This window comes from Notechis scutatus, chromosome 3 (genome assembly GCF_049901735.1).
Source record: "Notechis scutatus isolate UNSWTSFEM ecotype Mainland chromosome 3, rNotScu1.2, whole genome shotgun sequence".
In the NCBI taxonomy this organism is placed as follows: Eukaryota; Metazoa; Chordata; class Lepidosauria; order Squamata; family Elapidae; genus Notechis; species Notechis scutatus.
In genome coordinates this window covers 21448025-21466406 of record NC_142011.1, presented here as the reverse complement: position 1 = coordinate 21466406, position 18382 = coordinate 21448025, and the positions used below count along the sequence as shown (strand labels likewise).

The 18382-nt window shown below is 36.3% G+C and overlaps 2 protein-coding genes across 2 annotated transcripts; one reads left to right on the top strand and one right to left on the bottom strand.

Moving 5' to 3' along the window:
• Positions 1–4341: 4341 nt before the first annotated feature.
• Positions 4342–15137, bottom strand: DPM1 (dolichyl-phosphate mannosyltransferase subunit 1, catalytic). Its single transcript, XM_026664970.2, has 9 exons — positions 14288–15137; positions 13700–13799; positions 12953–12986; positions 12146–12222; positions 10900–10925; positions 9762–9857; positions 9107–9175; positions 8759–8873; positions 4342–5957 (listed from the first exon to the last, which is right to left on the bottom strand). The coding sequence occupies exons 1-9, from the start codon at positions 14389–14391 to the stop codon at positions 5853–5855; spliced, it is 726 nt and encodes a 241-aa protein (XP_026520755.1). The 5' UTR covers positions 14392–15137; the 3' UTR covers positions 4342–5852.
• Positions 14493–16480, top strand: MOCS3 (molybdenum cofactor synthesis 3). The gene has a single exon (XM_026664969.2). It carries the CDS (start codon positions 14493–14495, stop codon positions 15852–15854), a length of 1362 nt encoding a protein of 453 aa, XP_026520754.2. The 3' UTR covers positions 15855–16480.
• Positions 16481–18382: the final 1902 nt, after the last annotated feature.

The window sequence follows — 18382 nt, the reverse complement described above, 5'->3', positions numbered from 1 at the left end:
TTATGCGGACAAAGTATCATTTTATAAATGACTTATGTACAGATTAATAAGTCTTTGATATGAAAATTGGTCTTTGATGCAAAATTGGAATGCAATGATCTCCCCACAACTAGGTTGAATGTCAGAGAAAAATATTAAAATTATTCATGGAAACTATCAAAAGGTTTTTTTTTAATCTGATGGACCATCTACAGTTAGTGGATGACAGAGACAGAAAACTGATAATTCTAGAGAATACAGCTATTCTTCAGAAAAACAGATCCTTCTCAAGAATAGATATGATTTGGATTTCATCTCTGTCCTCCAAAGACTTTCTGATCATGAATTTGTGAGTTAGATTTATAAAAGGAAATCCCTATCTGTTAGATATTAAATGAAATGTTGTTACACAAGTAAATAATATTGAAGGATAGTAAGAAGAAATTATTTTTTTCAAAGATTTTTTAAAAAAATTTTAAATAAAGGCATTGATTGATGAGTGGTATGGGATACAAATAAAATTTTATTAGCAGTTATTTCACACAACATAATACTGAAAAGGAGAGCCAAAAGAAAATAGTGTATTTTGTATGAGATAAAAAGAACTAAAGAAATCACCAGAGGAGCATTTCTCAACAAATTAAACTTTTACAACAACAGTTGTAAAAGTTGCAAAAAAACAGTTGCAAAAACATTTCATTAGTATTATTTATATAAAGGGCACTGCATTTCTTTGGAAAACATAGATGATTGCTTTTATGAAAAACAAAATTTACCAAAGATTACAGAGAAGCAAAGAAAGATTGTGAATGCATTAATAACAATAAGGGAAGTTTCTGAAGCTATAAAAAGATCAAATCAAAAAAAGTACCAGGACCATTTGGATTATTAGTTTCTTATTGCAAATGTTTTGAGAATGAGCTTTTACAACTTCTGCAAAATATGTTGGAAATAGCAGTAATATATAGAAACAAATAAGATCTGACTTTAATGAGAAATTATTGATCAATATCATTGAATAAGTTGTTCACAACAATTCTAATCAATAGACAAAATAATCTTGCAAGAATCTATCCATGAAGATCAATGTGTTTTTTGTTATTTAAAAGACCGTTTAGAGCAGGGGTGTCAAACTCTTGGCATCATGTGATGTATTGGGACTTTTTCCCTGTTCACTAAAACCGGGCAGGGGCAGGGCCAGCATGTGACGCATTCATCCTGTAGGCCACGAGTTTGACACCCCTGGTTTAGAGAATAATAGTCTTCTAGTCCAAAACCTGCCCAAGGCAGGAATCCTTAGAACATCTCAAATGACTGACCAATCTTTTTTTAAAAACTTCCGTGATGGAGGACCCATAGCTACAGGAAGTAAGCTGTTCCAATGCTTAATAATTCTGTTAGGAAATTCCTCATTTCCAGGTTAGATCTCTCTCTGATGAACTTCTACAGGTTCTGTGGAGATTTAAATCAACTCCCTCTTCCCTGTGACAACCCTTCAATTATTGGTAACGTGTCAGTTTCATAAAGCTTAACATACCTAGTTCCTTTAGCCATTCTTCATAGCATTTAGCCTCCAGATCCCTTATCAACCTAATTATTATTCTCTGCACTGTTTCTAGGACCTCAATATATCTTTTGTTTTGGGATTACCAGAAGTGGATGTGACCTCACTAGGGCAATATAGAGTGGGACTATCCCCTCCCTTAATCTTGATGCTATCCATCTGTTGATGTAACCCATGACTGTTGGCTTTTTTTTTGACAGCTGCAGCATATTGTTAAGCAGTAGTTCACCAGTTAAGAGAATGTCAGAAGTGGACATTCTAGCTTGTTTAGAACAGTGAAATGAAAATCAAGCTGCAGCAGCCTTCTTTAGATGCAGGGAAAGCTTTTGATAATCTGATATGAACTTTTCTAATTAAAGCTTTAGAGGATATGAACTTTGAAGAAAACTTTATAAAATGAGTAAAGTTGATCTACATGTCACAGAAGGCACAAATTATTGTTAATGGAGAAACTATGTGAGATACATAAAGGAACAAGACAGGGTTACCCACTGTCTCTTCTGTTTATTTTAATTTTGAATAGAGACAATATGAGATGATAGGATAGTGGGAATAAAAATGTAAGAAGAAACATCCAGTTGAGAGCTTTTGCAGATGATTTGGTGCTGGTTTTGGAAATCCCTTAAAAGAAATTGAATTATTAAAAATTGAAAATTAAAAGAATTTGGTGTGTTAGCTGATTTCAAAATTAACAAACAGAACCAAGAAATATGTAGATCCAGATCAAATAGAAATAATAAATAAAATAGGCTTTAAAATCAAGAAGGTAAAATACTTAGGTATTAACAAATATAAAATGCTAGTTTCAAATAAGTCACCAGCAGAGATGGAATGAAGTTAAAAACATGAGAAAATTGTCAATATTGAAGATAATTTCTGTGATTAAGAAGAATTTTTGTCTAGAATGCTATTTTTGTTTCAGAAAACATCTGTTTTAACAACTGATGCACCATTTAAACAATGGCAGAAAGATACATACATTTGTGTGGCTGAGAAAAAGCATTAGTTAAATATCAGATGTTGCAGGATGCAAAAGAAAGAGGATTGGTTCTTATATGAAATTATACTTTGCAGCTAACTGTTTAGTTTGAATGAATAGGTTATTGGAGTTAGAAGGGCACGATTTGAGATTTGGATAGCAAGAATGCTTGTGATACAACAAAGCTAAGGTTAATGTAGTTTTTGAAATATTTTTAAGGCATGCCTTAAAATTATTTCATATTGACAATATGAAATAGTTGTTAACCCAGGTTATGTTTGAAAATATCTTTATGGCTCTCAGCACAAGAAACATTTCATAGATGAGAAATTATAAATAAATATGGTTAATTTGTTTTCACGTTAGAATTTTGTCAGGGAGAATGTAAAATAAAAACAAGAGAACAAGTGGCAGGATATACTTTCTATGGATTTATAGATCAGTTGACCCTACTGGACCAGCATTATGGGAAATACAGGGTTCTATCAAATCTTACTACTAAACAGTAGTACTTCTTACATTATTTAAACAATAGGAAGACATACCAATTAGTATCAATTATATAATAATATTGTAATTATATTAGTACAATCAGTTACTTTTACACACCTCACATAACAGCAGCAACCAGAGAATTCTCGGAAGTTATTCCACTGTGTTTACTTTGAACAGGTACAGCCAGTGAGTTCACATAGCATGCAAAGTCAATTCCAAGCAAACAATATTACTGCTGAGCATAATTCATGAATTAGAGCTGAAACCTGCCTATCATGGCTGAATCCCATGTCTTTATAATATTCAAATAATTGAACTCTGCAAAAGATGCCAAATTAATATTTGAGAAGGATGACGCATGGATTATCTTGCCTTAATTCTAGGAAAGAGTAGAAGAGACCGGGAAGGGGATAGGCAGGTGTGCACTGTGCCCACCCCACCCCCGCTGCATCCATATATGCTCTTAAAGCTCTACCCAGTAAACATTAGCGGCAAAAATAACATTTTAGCATCTTATTTTTATTTTTAAAAGTAGGCAATAGCAAAAAGTATGGTTTTAAAAAAATACGTTTTTAAAAACCTTCCTGGAGAGCAAAAAAACAACAATCATTTCAGTTCTACCTTTTCTAAGGATAAGTAGTGATACAAACGTCTGAACTAAAATTGCATCCTGTACTTATCATCAGCATTCCATAATAGGCAGTCCACATTTAGTGACTACCTCAGCCAGTCCCAATCGTAAGTGCTAAAAAGTACTTTCCTGTACAGAATACTGACAATCTATTGAAGGAGTCACTCTTAATAAGCTTGATAAAAGCCAGGCAATGTCCATGTGTAAGACTCTTGATACTACCATATTTTGAGTTGCTAGATACTGTCTACCTATCCCTAATAAAAGTCCCAGAAAAAATTGCCAAAAATAGTTGGATCCAACTCACCTATCATAGAATTGTAGATAAAATGATAAAATAGGTGAGATCACTGTTACTCTTGACTTATGATGGACAAATATTTCCATTAACAGTAGTCTTTGCGATGTAAAGTTGGCCTCAAGTTGTGTTTGACTCCTTGTGATTCTGCAGATAGAACCATAATTCTCTGCTAATATGGTTTTTTTCCCAAGATATTTTTCTATACTCTACACCTTTAGTATTCTGTAGTGGATTCCCATCCAACCATTAACCAGATCTGGCCCTGCTTAGCTTCAAGCAAAATGCTGCCATCTGGTGATACTTTTGCTGTACATGACATGAATTTGGTCTTGACATCTACTGGTATATTAGACATAATGGTTTATCATACAAAGATATAGGAGACAAAAAACTGTCTTTTATAATTAATTTATTCAGAATTAATGTCATCAAATAAATTACTTACATTTTACAAAAAGGAAAAACAACTGACAAACAGTACAAGGAAATTTCAGAACATGAAGACAATCAGGAATAAATGGAAAAGGGAGTCAGTTCAACCTGAGATAAAAGCAGAGATTTAAAGAACATAGCTTACCATATAAAGTTCAACCTTTCTGATCAAGACAATTTAGTTTATCATAGTAATTATCTGAACCATTTGAAATTGTATGAAAATCATTACACACACGCGGATCAGTTCCCCAGTAATGAGCATTTAGAAAGATATGACCAAAATCTGAAGATTCCAATTATATTTTATAATGATCTGTAAGTACATATACATACATTTGAAATATTCTTAAGGATCACATTACATGAATAAAGTTTTATGTTTTTAATGAGAAATTTTATCATGATGTCATGCTAGCTTCTATCAAACAGAAAAGTATTTACTTTACACTGCATAATTTTATGGATTTAGATTGTCCATTTCATTTTGTAAAATAAAAAAATCCCATTATTCTAGCTTTTTCACATATGAAAAATGTGGTACTTTATTTAGGTACTCCTTTTACTTGTTTCCTCCCCCACACCCAGTCAATTTTTACAGAATGAGTAGAATATTTAAACAAAAAATTAAAACAAATGACTGAAAACCCCTTCCCCCAAAACTGATATTGTATTTTATTTATTAATTTGAATTGCAGATAATGCCTGAAGCACAAAACTATATTCCACAATAATTATAACTGAAGATTGGAATGTAAATTTTGATTTTCCCTGGACAGTCTGCAGTTGGAATTTGTTAATTAATACCAGTCATTTTCTAAAATATACAAATGTAGTATATGCAAATGTAGTCAGAAAGGTATCTATACTAGTCCTGTTAATTTCCTTTATGATCTGCCATATATAAATGTATCCTGCCAGAAATCCATATATTATTTCCAGATAATTACCTGTAATTCATTTAAAATACAAGCACTTTTTAAAACTAAAATGGTAAAGAATTAAAACTGTAACTTTTACATTATCCAATATGAAGTACAGGTAGCCCTTGACTTATGGCCAAAGTTGGGACTCCTGCTAAGTGAAGCAGTTGTTAAAAGAGAGTTATGCCCAATTTTGCAACCTTTTTTCAATATTTTTTAAGTGAATCATATGGTTGTTAAACAAATCTGGCTTCCCTATTAACGTTGCTTGTCAGAAGGCTGTTGGGAAGATCACAATAGGCCATCATGTGACCCCAGAATGCTGGTACTGTCATAAATACATGCCAGTTGTCAAGTATCCAAATTTTGAACATGTGATTGCTCTGACAGTCGTGTGAGATAAGTAACCTTTTTCAGCTCTGTCATAACATCAAATGGAAGAGACCTTGAAATTTTGTTTTCTAAAGCCATACTGAATTTCTGTCACAGTCCAATATAAATTATTCAGTCAAACTATAGAAATACTGGCACAGTACTGAATCTCTTTATTATGTAGTGGCAAATAGAGTTAACAATCCTTTCAGAAAGGAAACTATTTCATTGCCTCCTAGCTTGGATTCTCCGTAGACTCGATCCACAAATGATATAGGAACCTTAAATGAAAAAATAATAAAATCATTTCAGTTATAAGATCCAATAAAAAGATAAACAGGAACACTTCACCTCAAGATTCTGTCTTTATCTACCAACATGTGTTGTGGTTCACCGGCAGCAGGTGCGGACGGCTGAGGTCTCTGAGAGCGAGGACTCAGACGAGGGGCCTGTGTGTGATGCAGGGACGGGCCAGGACTATTGGAGAGTGGGGTGCTGCCTTTGGAGGTTGTAGCAGTGATGAAGAGGACCCCGGGGAGCCTGTGCTCAGGGCTGCTCAAAGGAAAGAGCAGCTGAAGCAGCACGGGCAACTCAGGAGTAAGGCTGGAAGGTGATGGGCCCTCCCATAAGGGATAAAAGCCAGCCTTCAGGGTTAGCTTTTTTGCAGGAAGCAAATAAGTTCTTTCTGCTCAGAGTCCTTGTTGAAGCCCTACTTACTCCAGTTTGTTTTTTGAAACTTCTGGCTTTGGATATTTATCTGCAATTAGTCTTTTGCTCTTGGCAGCCTTTCGCAACCTTGAAAGGGCTTGCTCTTATCTGGGACAATTAGTTTTGAATGACTCTTGGCTGTGAATGCACAGAATTCACAGCACCGCATTAAAAAGGTTTGCTTTGTGTTTGATTTGAACAAGGCTTGGGTCAGAACAACATTAATGGAATGTGTTTTGATGCAGAGTATGAAGTAATAGCTTTCTCACATTTAAATATGCTCAAAGAATATTTCTTACAAAATCATTATTGCAAAACAGCCTACCCAAAGCCTGAATATGAAGATGGCATGCTAAAAAGAAACACCATATTCGGGACTGTCTTTTCTCTCGCTGATTATTATCATCTTTCAAACACTGCCAACAACTCTTTGTTTACTCAAGTTGCAAATCATTTAATTTTGATTGTTGATTCACTATAATCTGTACTGATTGTTTTAGTGCTGTTTTATGATGTGGTGTAATTCTAATCTTTTAAATGAATTAGAAAAAATAATCAGGTTCCTTTTAAATCTACTAAAGTATCTGTATCTTCCTTATGTTGAAATGAAATCCATTATTGTTGCTACAATACAGAATAACAACTTTGCACTTTTTAAAGATACCATATATATCTTATTGAATACAGTATCCATATGTGTTATAGAACAAAAATATACATTTTAGTGTTATGGTGGCTAGTGTATCTATTCTAAAGAAGTATAGGTTCCCAATTTAGTGGTAAATTCATATACCTTGTGGAAATTACTATTTTTTTTGATTTTTGCAGAATACAGTCATATAATGTCTCAAAGGGCCAAAAGGAATTGTAAAACATTCTTACTCTCAAGAGATATTGACCTGCATTATTTTCTTTTTATAGCAAATATCTGAAGTAATGGTTTTGTGAAATTGCACATGGTTTCAATTCACTAACTGTTCATTAAATATAGTCAACACTGTTTTTGCATTATTTTAAGCTACAGCTTATTTTCAGTATAAAACAAGAATGGTAACATTTCAGCATATAAGAGTATATGTTAAAATTATCCAAAGCCCAAATTCAGTCTTTGGAATTCACAGGAAAATCCAATTAGAAATTTTCAGTAAGTATACTCTGCTAGAAATCAACTGGCAAACAGAAACGGAGGGAAAAATTCCCACACCCAAATTATTCTGCCAAACATATATTGCATTTCTATGCATATTTGTTTTTGCCTGTGGAAATTCCAATGAAGACTGCTTTGTAAATTTTCTGTTGACACACAGCAGACATTGGCATAAATTCATGAACAAACATGGCTAAAGGATTCAAGAATCCCAGGGGCATATCTCAAATTGGAATGAAAGGTATAGAATTTTTACACTAAATAGGATTCTCAGACATTGCTAATTTAAGACAATCTACAACTAGCGAAGTAATGTACAATATGGAATGCAGATGAACGTAACCCTATCCCAAGATACTAAACATCTTGATGGACTTCAGCCAGTTGAGCAGAAGTAAAAAAAGGAACTGTGTTTCACTGCTGGTTATGGGGCAAATCACAGAACCAAGAACTCCTTCCCAAAACATTTTTTTACTCTTTCCCAAACTGGTAAAAAAAATCTGACTGTTTTAAAAAGTAAGCTTTGTTTTTGTTTTTGCACTCTACATTGCTAAGAATCCAACAAACACAAAAATAATATAAGAATTTTTAATAAATAAAAAATAACTTCTCTATAGAAGCAGTACCTTGTGACCTGAAACTTGTATGAGATTTAACAAGTGATAAAATATTAGACAAAGATTTATCAGGCACAATACTAGGTCCTTGGTAATTAAAATGGCTTTTTTAATATACCATGACAAAGATATTAATAACTTTCACCTTCACTACATGACTAGTGATGAAGTCATCAGACCAAATTTACCATGATGCTGGAATATTAGAGAGTATGTATTACAGGCTAATTGTAGAAGCTACGGCTGGAAATATGGCATTAAGCTTCTTTGAATTTAAGTGGGTGCCTTTCTCAACCCTGCATCTTTAAATGATAGAAGAAATGATCACATTGTAACAGCACCTCTTATTTGTTCATATTTGTGTGTCACTGAAAGTCAGATTCATCATCTGATTAACTTTATGATGCTATGGCCAATTAGCATTTGTGTTTAAACTACCGGGTAAATCAGTAATTGAACTTTAGTGAAAGCCACTCATGCTATATGATCTTATCTGAATCCTCAGTGTTTTTACTTGTCAATCAGTTCAATCTCTAATAGCCAGAAGGTAAACTTTGAGCACAAAATGTAAATGTAGTTATGTTCTTTACGTTTTAGATTTTTAGCATACCTCTCCAATAGAATAACCCAATTGTCTGGCCCGGACAATCATTTCCATTTGGAAAACGTATCCTTTTGAAACACATTTCTCCATCAGTTTTTGTAGAACCTCTTTTCTATATAACCTGAAATTCAGTACACATAAAATGTTTACAACAGGTCAGTTACAGACACACATAATTTCAAGTAATAAATAAGTAGTAAAAAATAAATAAATAATAGCAATAGCCTGTATGCAGGTGCCTCCCAAATGTTATCTAACCATTTTATAAGTTCAGTAGATATCTTTATCAGACTGGCCATTATCGTGAAGCATTCTTGCTCATCATTGTTCCGTGCCATTTAGAAACCAGCTTACCTGAAGCTTCCTGTTAAGTCTGATGCACCTGGACGTAATAAAACTTGAGTTAAAAAGTTGGCACCCCGGCTGCAAAGTAAGATACAATGTTTTAATATGCAATCAGAATTTTAAAACGAGCTATTAACCCATTTTAAAGATGTTTCATTAAAGGATTAGAATAACACAGAATAACATAATTTACATTAACAAATAATTTTAAGCACAACTCTTTTGGATCCCTGAAATATAAGGCCCAATGCTAGTTCAATGTTTTGCTTCTTGCAAATGGGATGGAGACATAAATGTCTCCTACCTTCATTTCCTGCAATTAGTGCATTAGTAATTTTGAGGCTAAGATGTCTCCTATCTGGATATAATATTGAGCTGAGTTTTCAAGAATGTTTAAGAACATGGTATTCAGTTTCAGAATATCTCATGTGGAGAATATGTTTATAAAATAAAACTAGATAAAAAGATGTGTAGCTGGGCAGGATAGAAATGAGAATGAGAATTTTTCCTTCAGTGTTCTCAAAATTAAAGAAATCTTTTTAGAATCTGAGCCTGGGAACCCTCTCAAAAGTAATTCAGAGAAAGAAAATGGTCTGTTTCATGAGGTGCTTTTTGCTAGTGGTTCAATAGCAATAGCTAACGGGGCTATAGATGAAACACTGACCTGATCAGTTTTCGTTTTAGATCCCATCCATGCACACCTCCATTTCCTTTATATCGAGTCCCCGACACAATATCAAAATTTCCTTCTTTCTGTTTTCTACATAAATAATCATTGGACAGAGAAAAGAAAGTGGGTGTTTTTCTGAATTACAAAGTCACATATTTAGTGTAGCTGTAATCCAGAAACAGATAAATACACCAATGATACTAAAATTGTTAATGTGCAATACAAAAATAAAACAAACTAAAAATACTTTTTCATCTTCAAAGTATATAGTTAGAGCTAGAGAATAAAACATACTTTGAGCAATGCAGATATTTGCTGTGCAATTTAAATGAGCACAAAGTAAATAAACAGCAGAAATCACAGAGTATTAGGGAATTATGTTTGTAAATAATGTTATTTTTATTATGACCTATTTATCAAACTAGGTATGGCATGCTACCTCATACTCCATAATTAAGAGATAATTAAGATATTACAGTAGTGTGTGAGGTATTACACATTCAGAGATTTTCCTTTAACTATTTCATCAGCTGTGGTAGCCTATGGTAGCCAAAAATCCAAAGGAATGTCAGCACCTTTTTTGATGAACCATTTTATTGAAAGGCCAAAGCTTTGGTGAAATGTAATTCACTTCATCAGAGGTATGGCACAGTTAAATTGATGTAAGATTTAAAAAAGGAATATCCAGTAGGTGAGGAGAGAACAAGCAGTTACGCACATGTAGATTACATGTGAATCATATTACTAGAACCTCACCAATTATCTAACACATTAAAGTGATATGATCATAGTAAACTATAACAACAAATAAGAAACAGAAAAAACAACATATTTTCAAAATTCCTAGTATTCCAACTGGTCCTAAGTGTTTGTGACTTACATTTTCGAAACAAATGACTTATTTCTCTCATGAAAGAGTTTAGCCAAAATCTCTGGATGGGAAGTAATACATCATATTATGTTGACAAGCTATGCAACACAAGTGCATTATCTTCTACAGTGCAGTTTTGTAACAGCATAGTGTATATTTCCTCTGGTATTCAATCTTACTGTCTATCCCTACCAAAAATAAACACCACAAAAGGGTAATAAACTATAAGACCTGGGTTTAAATATTAAAAATGCTACTCACTTGATAAACTCTGGAATGAATTTAGGCTGCAAGGATAAAAAAAAAGAAAAGGTATAAGGAAAAGCAATAAAACCAAAATCAATAAAATGAATTTTTTTAGAACATAATAAAAACTATCAAGACCATCAGATTGAGAAAGTTTGGGAAATGAGTGGGTTAAGATCTTATGGGAAATTAAGATTCAAACTAGCAGGCATCTTATTCTCAACCTGATATTGGCCTGTACTACTCAATCTAGCAGAAGGGACACGCCTCATTAGTCAAAAGGTTTCAGTTGGCAGAGTCTTAGAAGGAGAGCCTTTCCTGCCATGGCCCCATTCTTTGAAATATCCTGCCACTTCAAGTAAGGTCTGCCTCCACCCCTTTAACTTTCTGGAAGGACATTAAGCCTGGCTCTGTCTGTTGGCCTGGGGTCCTGATGGGGGTGGTTTTTGCTGGAGGTGGCTGGTGAACTCATGAAGAAAATGCTACTGGTACTATGGTACTGATTTTGCCTTTTGCCTCTTATTTTCTTTAATATTTTTATATGTAAGCTCTTAATTGTAAGCCACCCAGAGTCCCTTTGCAGAGTGAGATAGGAAGCAGATAAATTCACTTTAAATGATTAATCAATTAAATAAAACAATTTTAAAAAGTCTGGTTCATTGATATGGCTACACTAGGTTATGCTAGGATTGAGGAAAAACAATAAAAAAAAATACTGGGACTTGCAGATTGTAGTTGAACACCTATGGAACAAGAAATCCCTTGTTATGAATTGTGATTGGACTCCTCAAATACCTAAACAACTTCCTTGATATCTGGAAATACTAAATTTTCCAGGCCGGAATACCCTAATTTTTGGGGGGGGCGGGGGGAAACACCCCTGCTTGGAACTCTCTATATTCTGAGATGCCACCTTAATCAATCTTGGGTCATTGATTAGGACTTGAATTTTAATTTTCTGCCTGTTGTAGATGGTGACTCTAACTATAGATTACCCATACATAATAATTTATTAAATTTACATCCCACCTAATTCCCACATTCTGGATGGTTTACAATTCTAAAACATTTAAAAACAAGTAAAAATAAACAAAATAAACCCATAGGGGAACAAAAAGAAGGAGCCATCAGTTGTCCTTTCCAAAGGCTTGAGGAAAGAGCCAGATCTTCAAAGGACTTCAAAATACAGAAGGGTGGTTAATCAAGGCAAATGAAATGAAGAAAATGTTTAAGAAGAAAAAATAGAGAAGAGCAAACTTACATGGTGCGACAGATCAGCATCCATAATAATAATGAAGTTTCCTGTGGCATGTTTCATTCCATGAATGTAAGCAGTTCCTGATGTAAACAATATAAAAGCCATGATTCCCCTCTCCTTTAACAATCATGCACATGAATAAAACTGTTTGACATTAATTAAAATAATCTCATCTCTATGTATCAAATATGATAGTTTCTCCCCATTCTATAGAATCTGACAAGAGCTGGGTCCCATTGATTAAACAGCTTATACAGGCCTTGTCTATCTTGGGCAACTGCCATCTGGAACATCCTCCTACCAGAGATTCATGTAGTTCCAATCCTAATCCAGTTAGAACAAAAAATAGACCCCTTGTGGAAATTTTTGTTTTTGTGTATAGACTTTTTAAAATTAAATATTCTCTCTTTATTTTTGGTGTAAGCCAGCCAGCTCATACAGAGGGGGGTGGGGGGTGGAGAGCTATGAACACAATACAAATATTAAAAAATTATTCCACTATGTAACAATCTCATTATGCCAATCTTCTGTTTATATAGCTACAAAATTAACACTTGCTACTTTTTATGTGACTGTTAATTTCTTACATGACAGTGATTAATTCTGAGTAGCACCAAAAGTAATTTTGTATGTTGCCAAATAAATGTGTATATTTTCTGCTTCTCTGGTTCTCAAAAAAACAATGCATGCAATTAACAGCAAAATTAAATTCTGAGTTAAATTCATTTTTAAAAATAAAAATATACTTGATTGAAGTACAGTGGTCTCAATAATTGATACAATATTGTTAATCATCTATTGACTACTTACCCAATCCAAGTTTCTTTGCTCTGGGTCTCAATAGCTGTAAAGTACAAGTACATCAAAAAATAAGATAAACCATACTCTGCTCTAATGATCATGTACTTCCAATAAAATTTCATTATTGCTCTTTTGTTCTTCCCTCAAACAAAATGACTATACTCATAGGGTAAAATTTGACATTGCACAAATGGATTTTAGTCTGTATTTTCCTAACATTGCTGTAATTTACCTAGATTAAAGCTAGGTATTTTGTATGATTCCCTGAATTTAGAATGTATAGGAAATATCTTTACTGTAACCTTATAATAATATGTCTATATTTAAATATAGGTGAACTTATATTTAAGGCTCTTTCCCCTCCCAGTTCCTGCAAGTAAAGTACCTACTCCAAAGGAGTGTGTCCCGATAATAACCATGACATAGAGAATCAATAGGTAGTTTTCAACTTATGATCGCAATTGAGCTGGAATTACTAGCCGTTCTGGTCATTAAGCAGGTCATCCTGTGACTGATCTGATTTTACAACATTTTTTGCTGCAGTTGTTAAGTGATTAAGTGAATACCACACTAGTTAAGCAATTGTCTACCAGGGATGTGGTTTTTTTTTTACCAGAAACTGGAAGTAAGGGATGACAAGCTATTTTCAATTAGCTAAATCATTTCAAAGTGAATTCCATTTCTCTATGCTAACTATTTGAAACACTTTGATAATAATAGTATGGCAGCTAAGTCAGGGGGAAAAAAGTAACTTACAATTTTGTCTGATCCATAAATCTTTATTAACTGGACAGCAACTTCCTGCGTCCCATCTGGGCTTCCATCATCTATAATTACAATTTCGAATTCATTCCCACTGGAAAAAAAAAAAGAATTATTTTGAAAAGTCAGGTCCAAAACGGAGCTGATCTGTACAGGTGGAGAGGGAGAAGAATCCCCAATGGTTTCCCATTGAAAGTAAGTGTAGTCATTAACCCTATTACTTTTATTTGGAAAGTCACATTTACTGTAACATATTGTTTGTCATTTTTTTTTCTTGGCAATACTGTAATGACAACAGTATTGAGCTTGGACTCAAGGTGCTCGGCTCCAAGACAACACCCCCCCACAAACCAACAGCTCCCTGGAAGACCTGAGGTCACATACAAAGATCTCGCGGGGGCTGCTGTTCGGATGAGGCGGTGCGCCTTCCGCGTTCAGCTGGCAGAGAAACGGAGGGAGAGTTGCAGTAAATCAATGCAGCCCAAGTCAGGAAACCCGCCAGGAAATATCATCAATGGGGAGGAGCTGGGAACACACTTAGCAAAGGCCCTTCCCCCAGGCCGCTCTCCCGCTGCTAGTCACCTCTCCTCGAAGCTCTTCACCAGCAGCCAGACCACCAGGGGAAGATTCTCGCGCTCGTTGTAGGTGGGCAGTAATACCGAATACTTGCGAGCCTCGGACGCCATGACACAAGGCCCGCGTACTCAACCGCGCTTGCGCGTAACCGCCAGCCAGTGGGCGGGTACAGGGGAGTGTCGGCGGCGTCTCTCGCGTCGTCGGAAGCGGAATGAGCACTCAAGGTCGCCGGCAAAGAAAGACGGTTGCGGCGATGGAAGTTGTGCAGGCCGCTCGTCTTCCCCGCTCGGAAGACTCGGAGGATGACGGAGGCGGCGGCGGCGACACGCCGGATCCTTCCGCTCTCCGGACGGGACTAAGCCGGCTGGATATCCAGCGCTATTCGCGGCAGTTGGTGCTGCCGGAGCTGGGCGTGCGGGGCCAGCTGCGGCTTTCCTCGTGCGGGGTGCTAGTGGTGGGCTGCGGAGGGTTGGGCTGCCCGCTGGCGCAGTACCTGGCCGCTGCGGGCGTGGGGCGCCTGGGGCTGGTGGACCACGACGTGGTGGAGCTGAATAACCTGCACAGGCAGGTGCTGCACCGGGAGAACCGCCTGGGCCACTCCAAAGCGCACTCGGCGGCCGCCGCGCTGAAAGAGCTGAATTCCGCCGGGCGGTACGAGCCTTACGAGCTGGCGCTGAGCCCCGCCACCGCCTTGGATCTGATCCGGACTTACGACATCGTGGCCGACTGCTCCGACAACGTGCCCACCCGCTACCTGGTCAACGACGCCTGCGTGCTAGCTGGCAAGCCCTTGGTGTCCGCCAGCGCCTTGCGCTTGGAGGGCCAGTTGGTCGTGTACAACTTCCAGGGAGGGCCCTGCTATCGGTGCCTCTTCCCCAAGCCCCCTCCTCCTGAGACGGTCACCAACTGCGCCGACGGTGGGGTCTTGGGGGTGGTGCCCGGCATCCTCGGCTCCCTCCAGGCCTTGGAGGTGCTCAAGATTGCCTCGGGGATGGGATCCTCCTTCAGTCGGTCGATGCTGCTCTTCGATGCCCTTGAAGGACGGTTTCGCCACATCAAGCTCAGGCCCAGGGATCCCAAGTGCACTGTGTGTGGGGACCGGCCCTCCCTGACCACCCTGCAGGATTATGAAGCTTTCTGTGGGTCTTCAGCAACCGATAAGTGTCGGACGCTGCGCTTATTGTCCAGCGAGGAGAGGATTTCTGTAGAGGAATACAAGAAGATTCTAGACAACCAGGTTGCTCATGTACTGGTGGATGTACGTCCCCAAGTCGAAGTGGAGATCTGTCGCTTGCCCAGATCCCTCCAGGTGCCTTTCAATAAACTAGAAAGAAAAGATGAAGAATGTTTGAAGTCTTTGTACCGGAAGATACACAAAGAGAAGCAGAGGACTAATGGCACTGTTGCTTTTCCAATTTATGTTGTCTGTAAATTAGGAAATGACTCCCAGAAAGCTGTGAGAATATTGCAGGAACTGCTTTATGGTGAACTAGGCTTAATTTCAGTTAAGGATATCAAAGGAGGACTCATGGCATGGGCTGACAAAATTGACCAAGATTTTCCTCAGTATTAATGTTTTCCCTAATAGCAATAATAATAATAATGATGAAAATTCATTGGTTTTATTTGGTTTTTGGAAAGGGATTTGTTTATATGTTTATATTTTCATTTGGTTCTCTGGAAATCTCACTTTAAACTATTTAGTTCTTTTAAAATATACTTTTTTCATAGGATTCCTCAGAGTCCTAGATTCCACAAGAATTTAAGATCTTAGGAGGGGAAAAATGGGTTATTTGGATACAGCCAGGGCCATCACTTGAGGAAAAGGCAGGAACTTGTACTGCGAAAATGCACTACATCTGCTATTTTGCTGCAAGGAGTTCTAGGAAAAATTGTAAAATGTGTTGTATGCCCTGAAAAAGTTTAGAATTCTTGCTTTAAATAAATCACCCAAAGTAACTTATATATTTGGGGTGGGAGAGAAAACAACCCTCTCTGTGTAAAGGGGATAAAAGAGGGAGGCATGTGAAAGAGGGAAAAAAAGTTGTGGATTGGTTCTTCAAGTTCTTAAACAATGAACAAATGAACATAATGCATACTAAAGAGATGGATGGATGGAATGACCCTGTTTCACATTTCATTTCCCTCCTGTAGCTTGACCAATAATTATATTGTTCTATAATAAAACTATACAAAAGATGCATTGTCCAATATTCCCAGGATCAAATACTGCTGATTTAATTGTATCCGTCTTTGAATTCCTGTTGAATCCAAAGGTATCATTTTGTGTCTTTTAATATTGCCATTTTATATTATAAAATTATACCATAACTCTCTTTAGCATATTAGGTTATAGTATTTGAGTACTTCCTTTTAAAAAAAATAAAAAATTCTGCAATGATACAATGGCATGGTATTCCTGTCTGTTGTGAATATAGGATTCTGTTTCCTATAGAAAGAGTAGGAGCAATTCTGCTTCACCACTAATGCTGGCCTCTTTGCATCTGCCCTAGGTCCCTTGTTTTGTTTTTCTGTACATTAAGAGGACAGTTTGTAGACTAGAGACATGGTAGATAACCTCAGGAGTCAGGCTCATAACACCAAGGCTCAGAAATGTGTTGACAATCAGCATTGGTACCTAAAAACATAAAACGAGCCCTGCTGGATGAGGCCAAAGATCCATCTAGTCCAGCTTTTGGTGCCATACGTTGATTCAGCGTTTCTCAATTTTGGCAGCTTGAAGATGTGGGGTCTCCAATTCCCAGAATTCCCCAGCCAGCATAACGTGGCTGAAGAATTTTGGAAGCTGAACACATCTTCAGGTTGCCAAGGTTGAGAAACACTGCATTGACCAATGAGAGAGAACTATTCAGCAAGGTTGGAAGACTGGTAAACCATCTCAGAATTTTTGGTACTCCTTAGCAGCTCTTCCTTAAGATAGGCTAAAAATCTGCCTTCAAAACAAAAAGCAATTGATAGCCTCTATAGAATTTGACCAGTCCTCTTCCGAAACAATTAGAGAATAGAATAAAAACTTTATAGTCACTTTAAATGTACACTAATCAGCATACATTAAAATGAAATTTTGTTGCATTCAGCTTTCAAAAGAACCATTATGCATATACCCCTCCCCCACATATATGATAGAGAAACATCATAGTTTAGTTCGAATATATACATATACATGGCGAAAACAATCTGAGTTACAAGACAGCATAAAGAACAAAGCTGTTACAGAATCTAGTAGTCCTGCTATAGATACTTCAAAACAATCTAAATCCAATTCACTGATGAATAAATAAATGAGTAACCTATACTTTGTTGGCACTAAATTCTATACTTTATACTAAATATTTTACAGATGAAGCTGCCTTATAGTGCCTTTTTTTTAAAAAAAAAGTTATTTTTTTAGACAAACATAGACAAACAACATAAAAACATCAAGCCATCTTCCACACATGTACATACAGTGTGTAGGTTGGTTTACAAATTGTTTTGTGCATCCACTTCATACTCCTTGAAAAAGTGTTTGTGCTTGAAACTGGTCCCTGGTACAAAAAAGGTTGGGGACCACTGTTCTAAAGTACCCCTGTGTTTTAGTTCCCTTGTATCATAGGAAGGCATGCCACCCCAACAACAGATCATGTCCTTCTAATGTCAACAATATAGTATTTCTTAGTGTTATCCATTCCCTAACCCACATCAGATTTGTAGCTTGGTAGTACAACTCCCAATTAGGCAAACCAAATCCTCCTCTAACTCTAGCATCTTGCAAAAGTTTTATTCTCTCTTTCGTACCCTGCCATCTATATTTCAACACAATTTTATTTAAATCTTCAAAGTAATCTTTCCCTAGCCTAATTGGAATTGTTTGAAAAAAATATAAAATTCTGGGTAATATATTCATCTTGATTGTTGATATTCTCCCTATTAATGATAATTGTAAGTTTTCCCATTTCGCCAAATCTTGCTATCTGTTGCTTGAGTTTAATATAATTATTCTTTTTCAGTGTGCTACATCTTGCTGTCAAATGTATCCCCAAATACTTGATCTTATTTGTGACCTGAATTTTCAAAACATCCGCCAATTCTTCCTTTTGT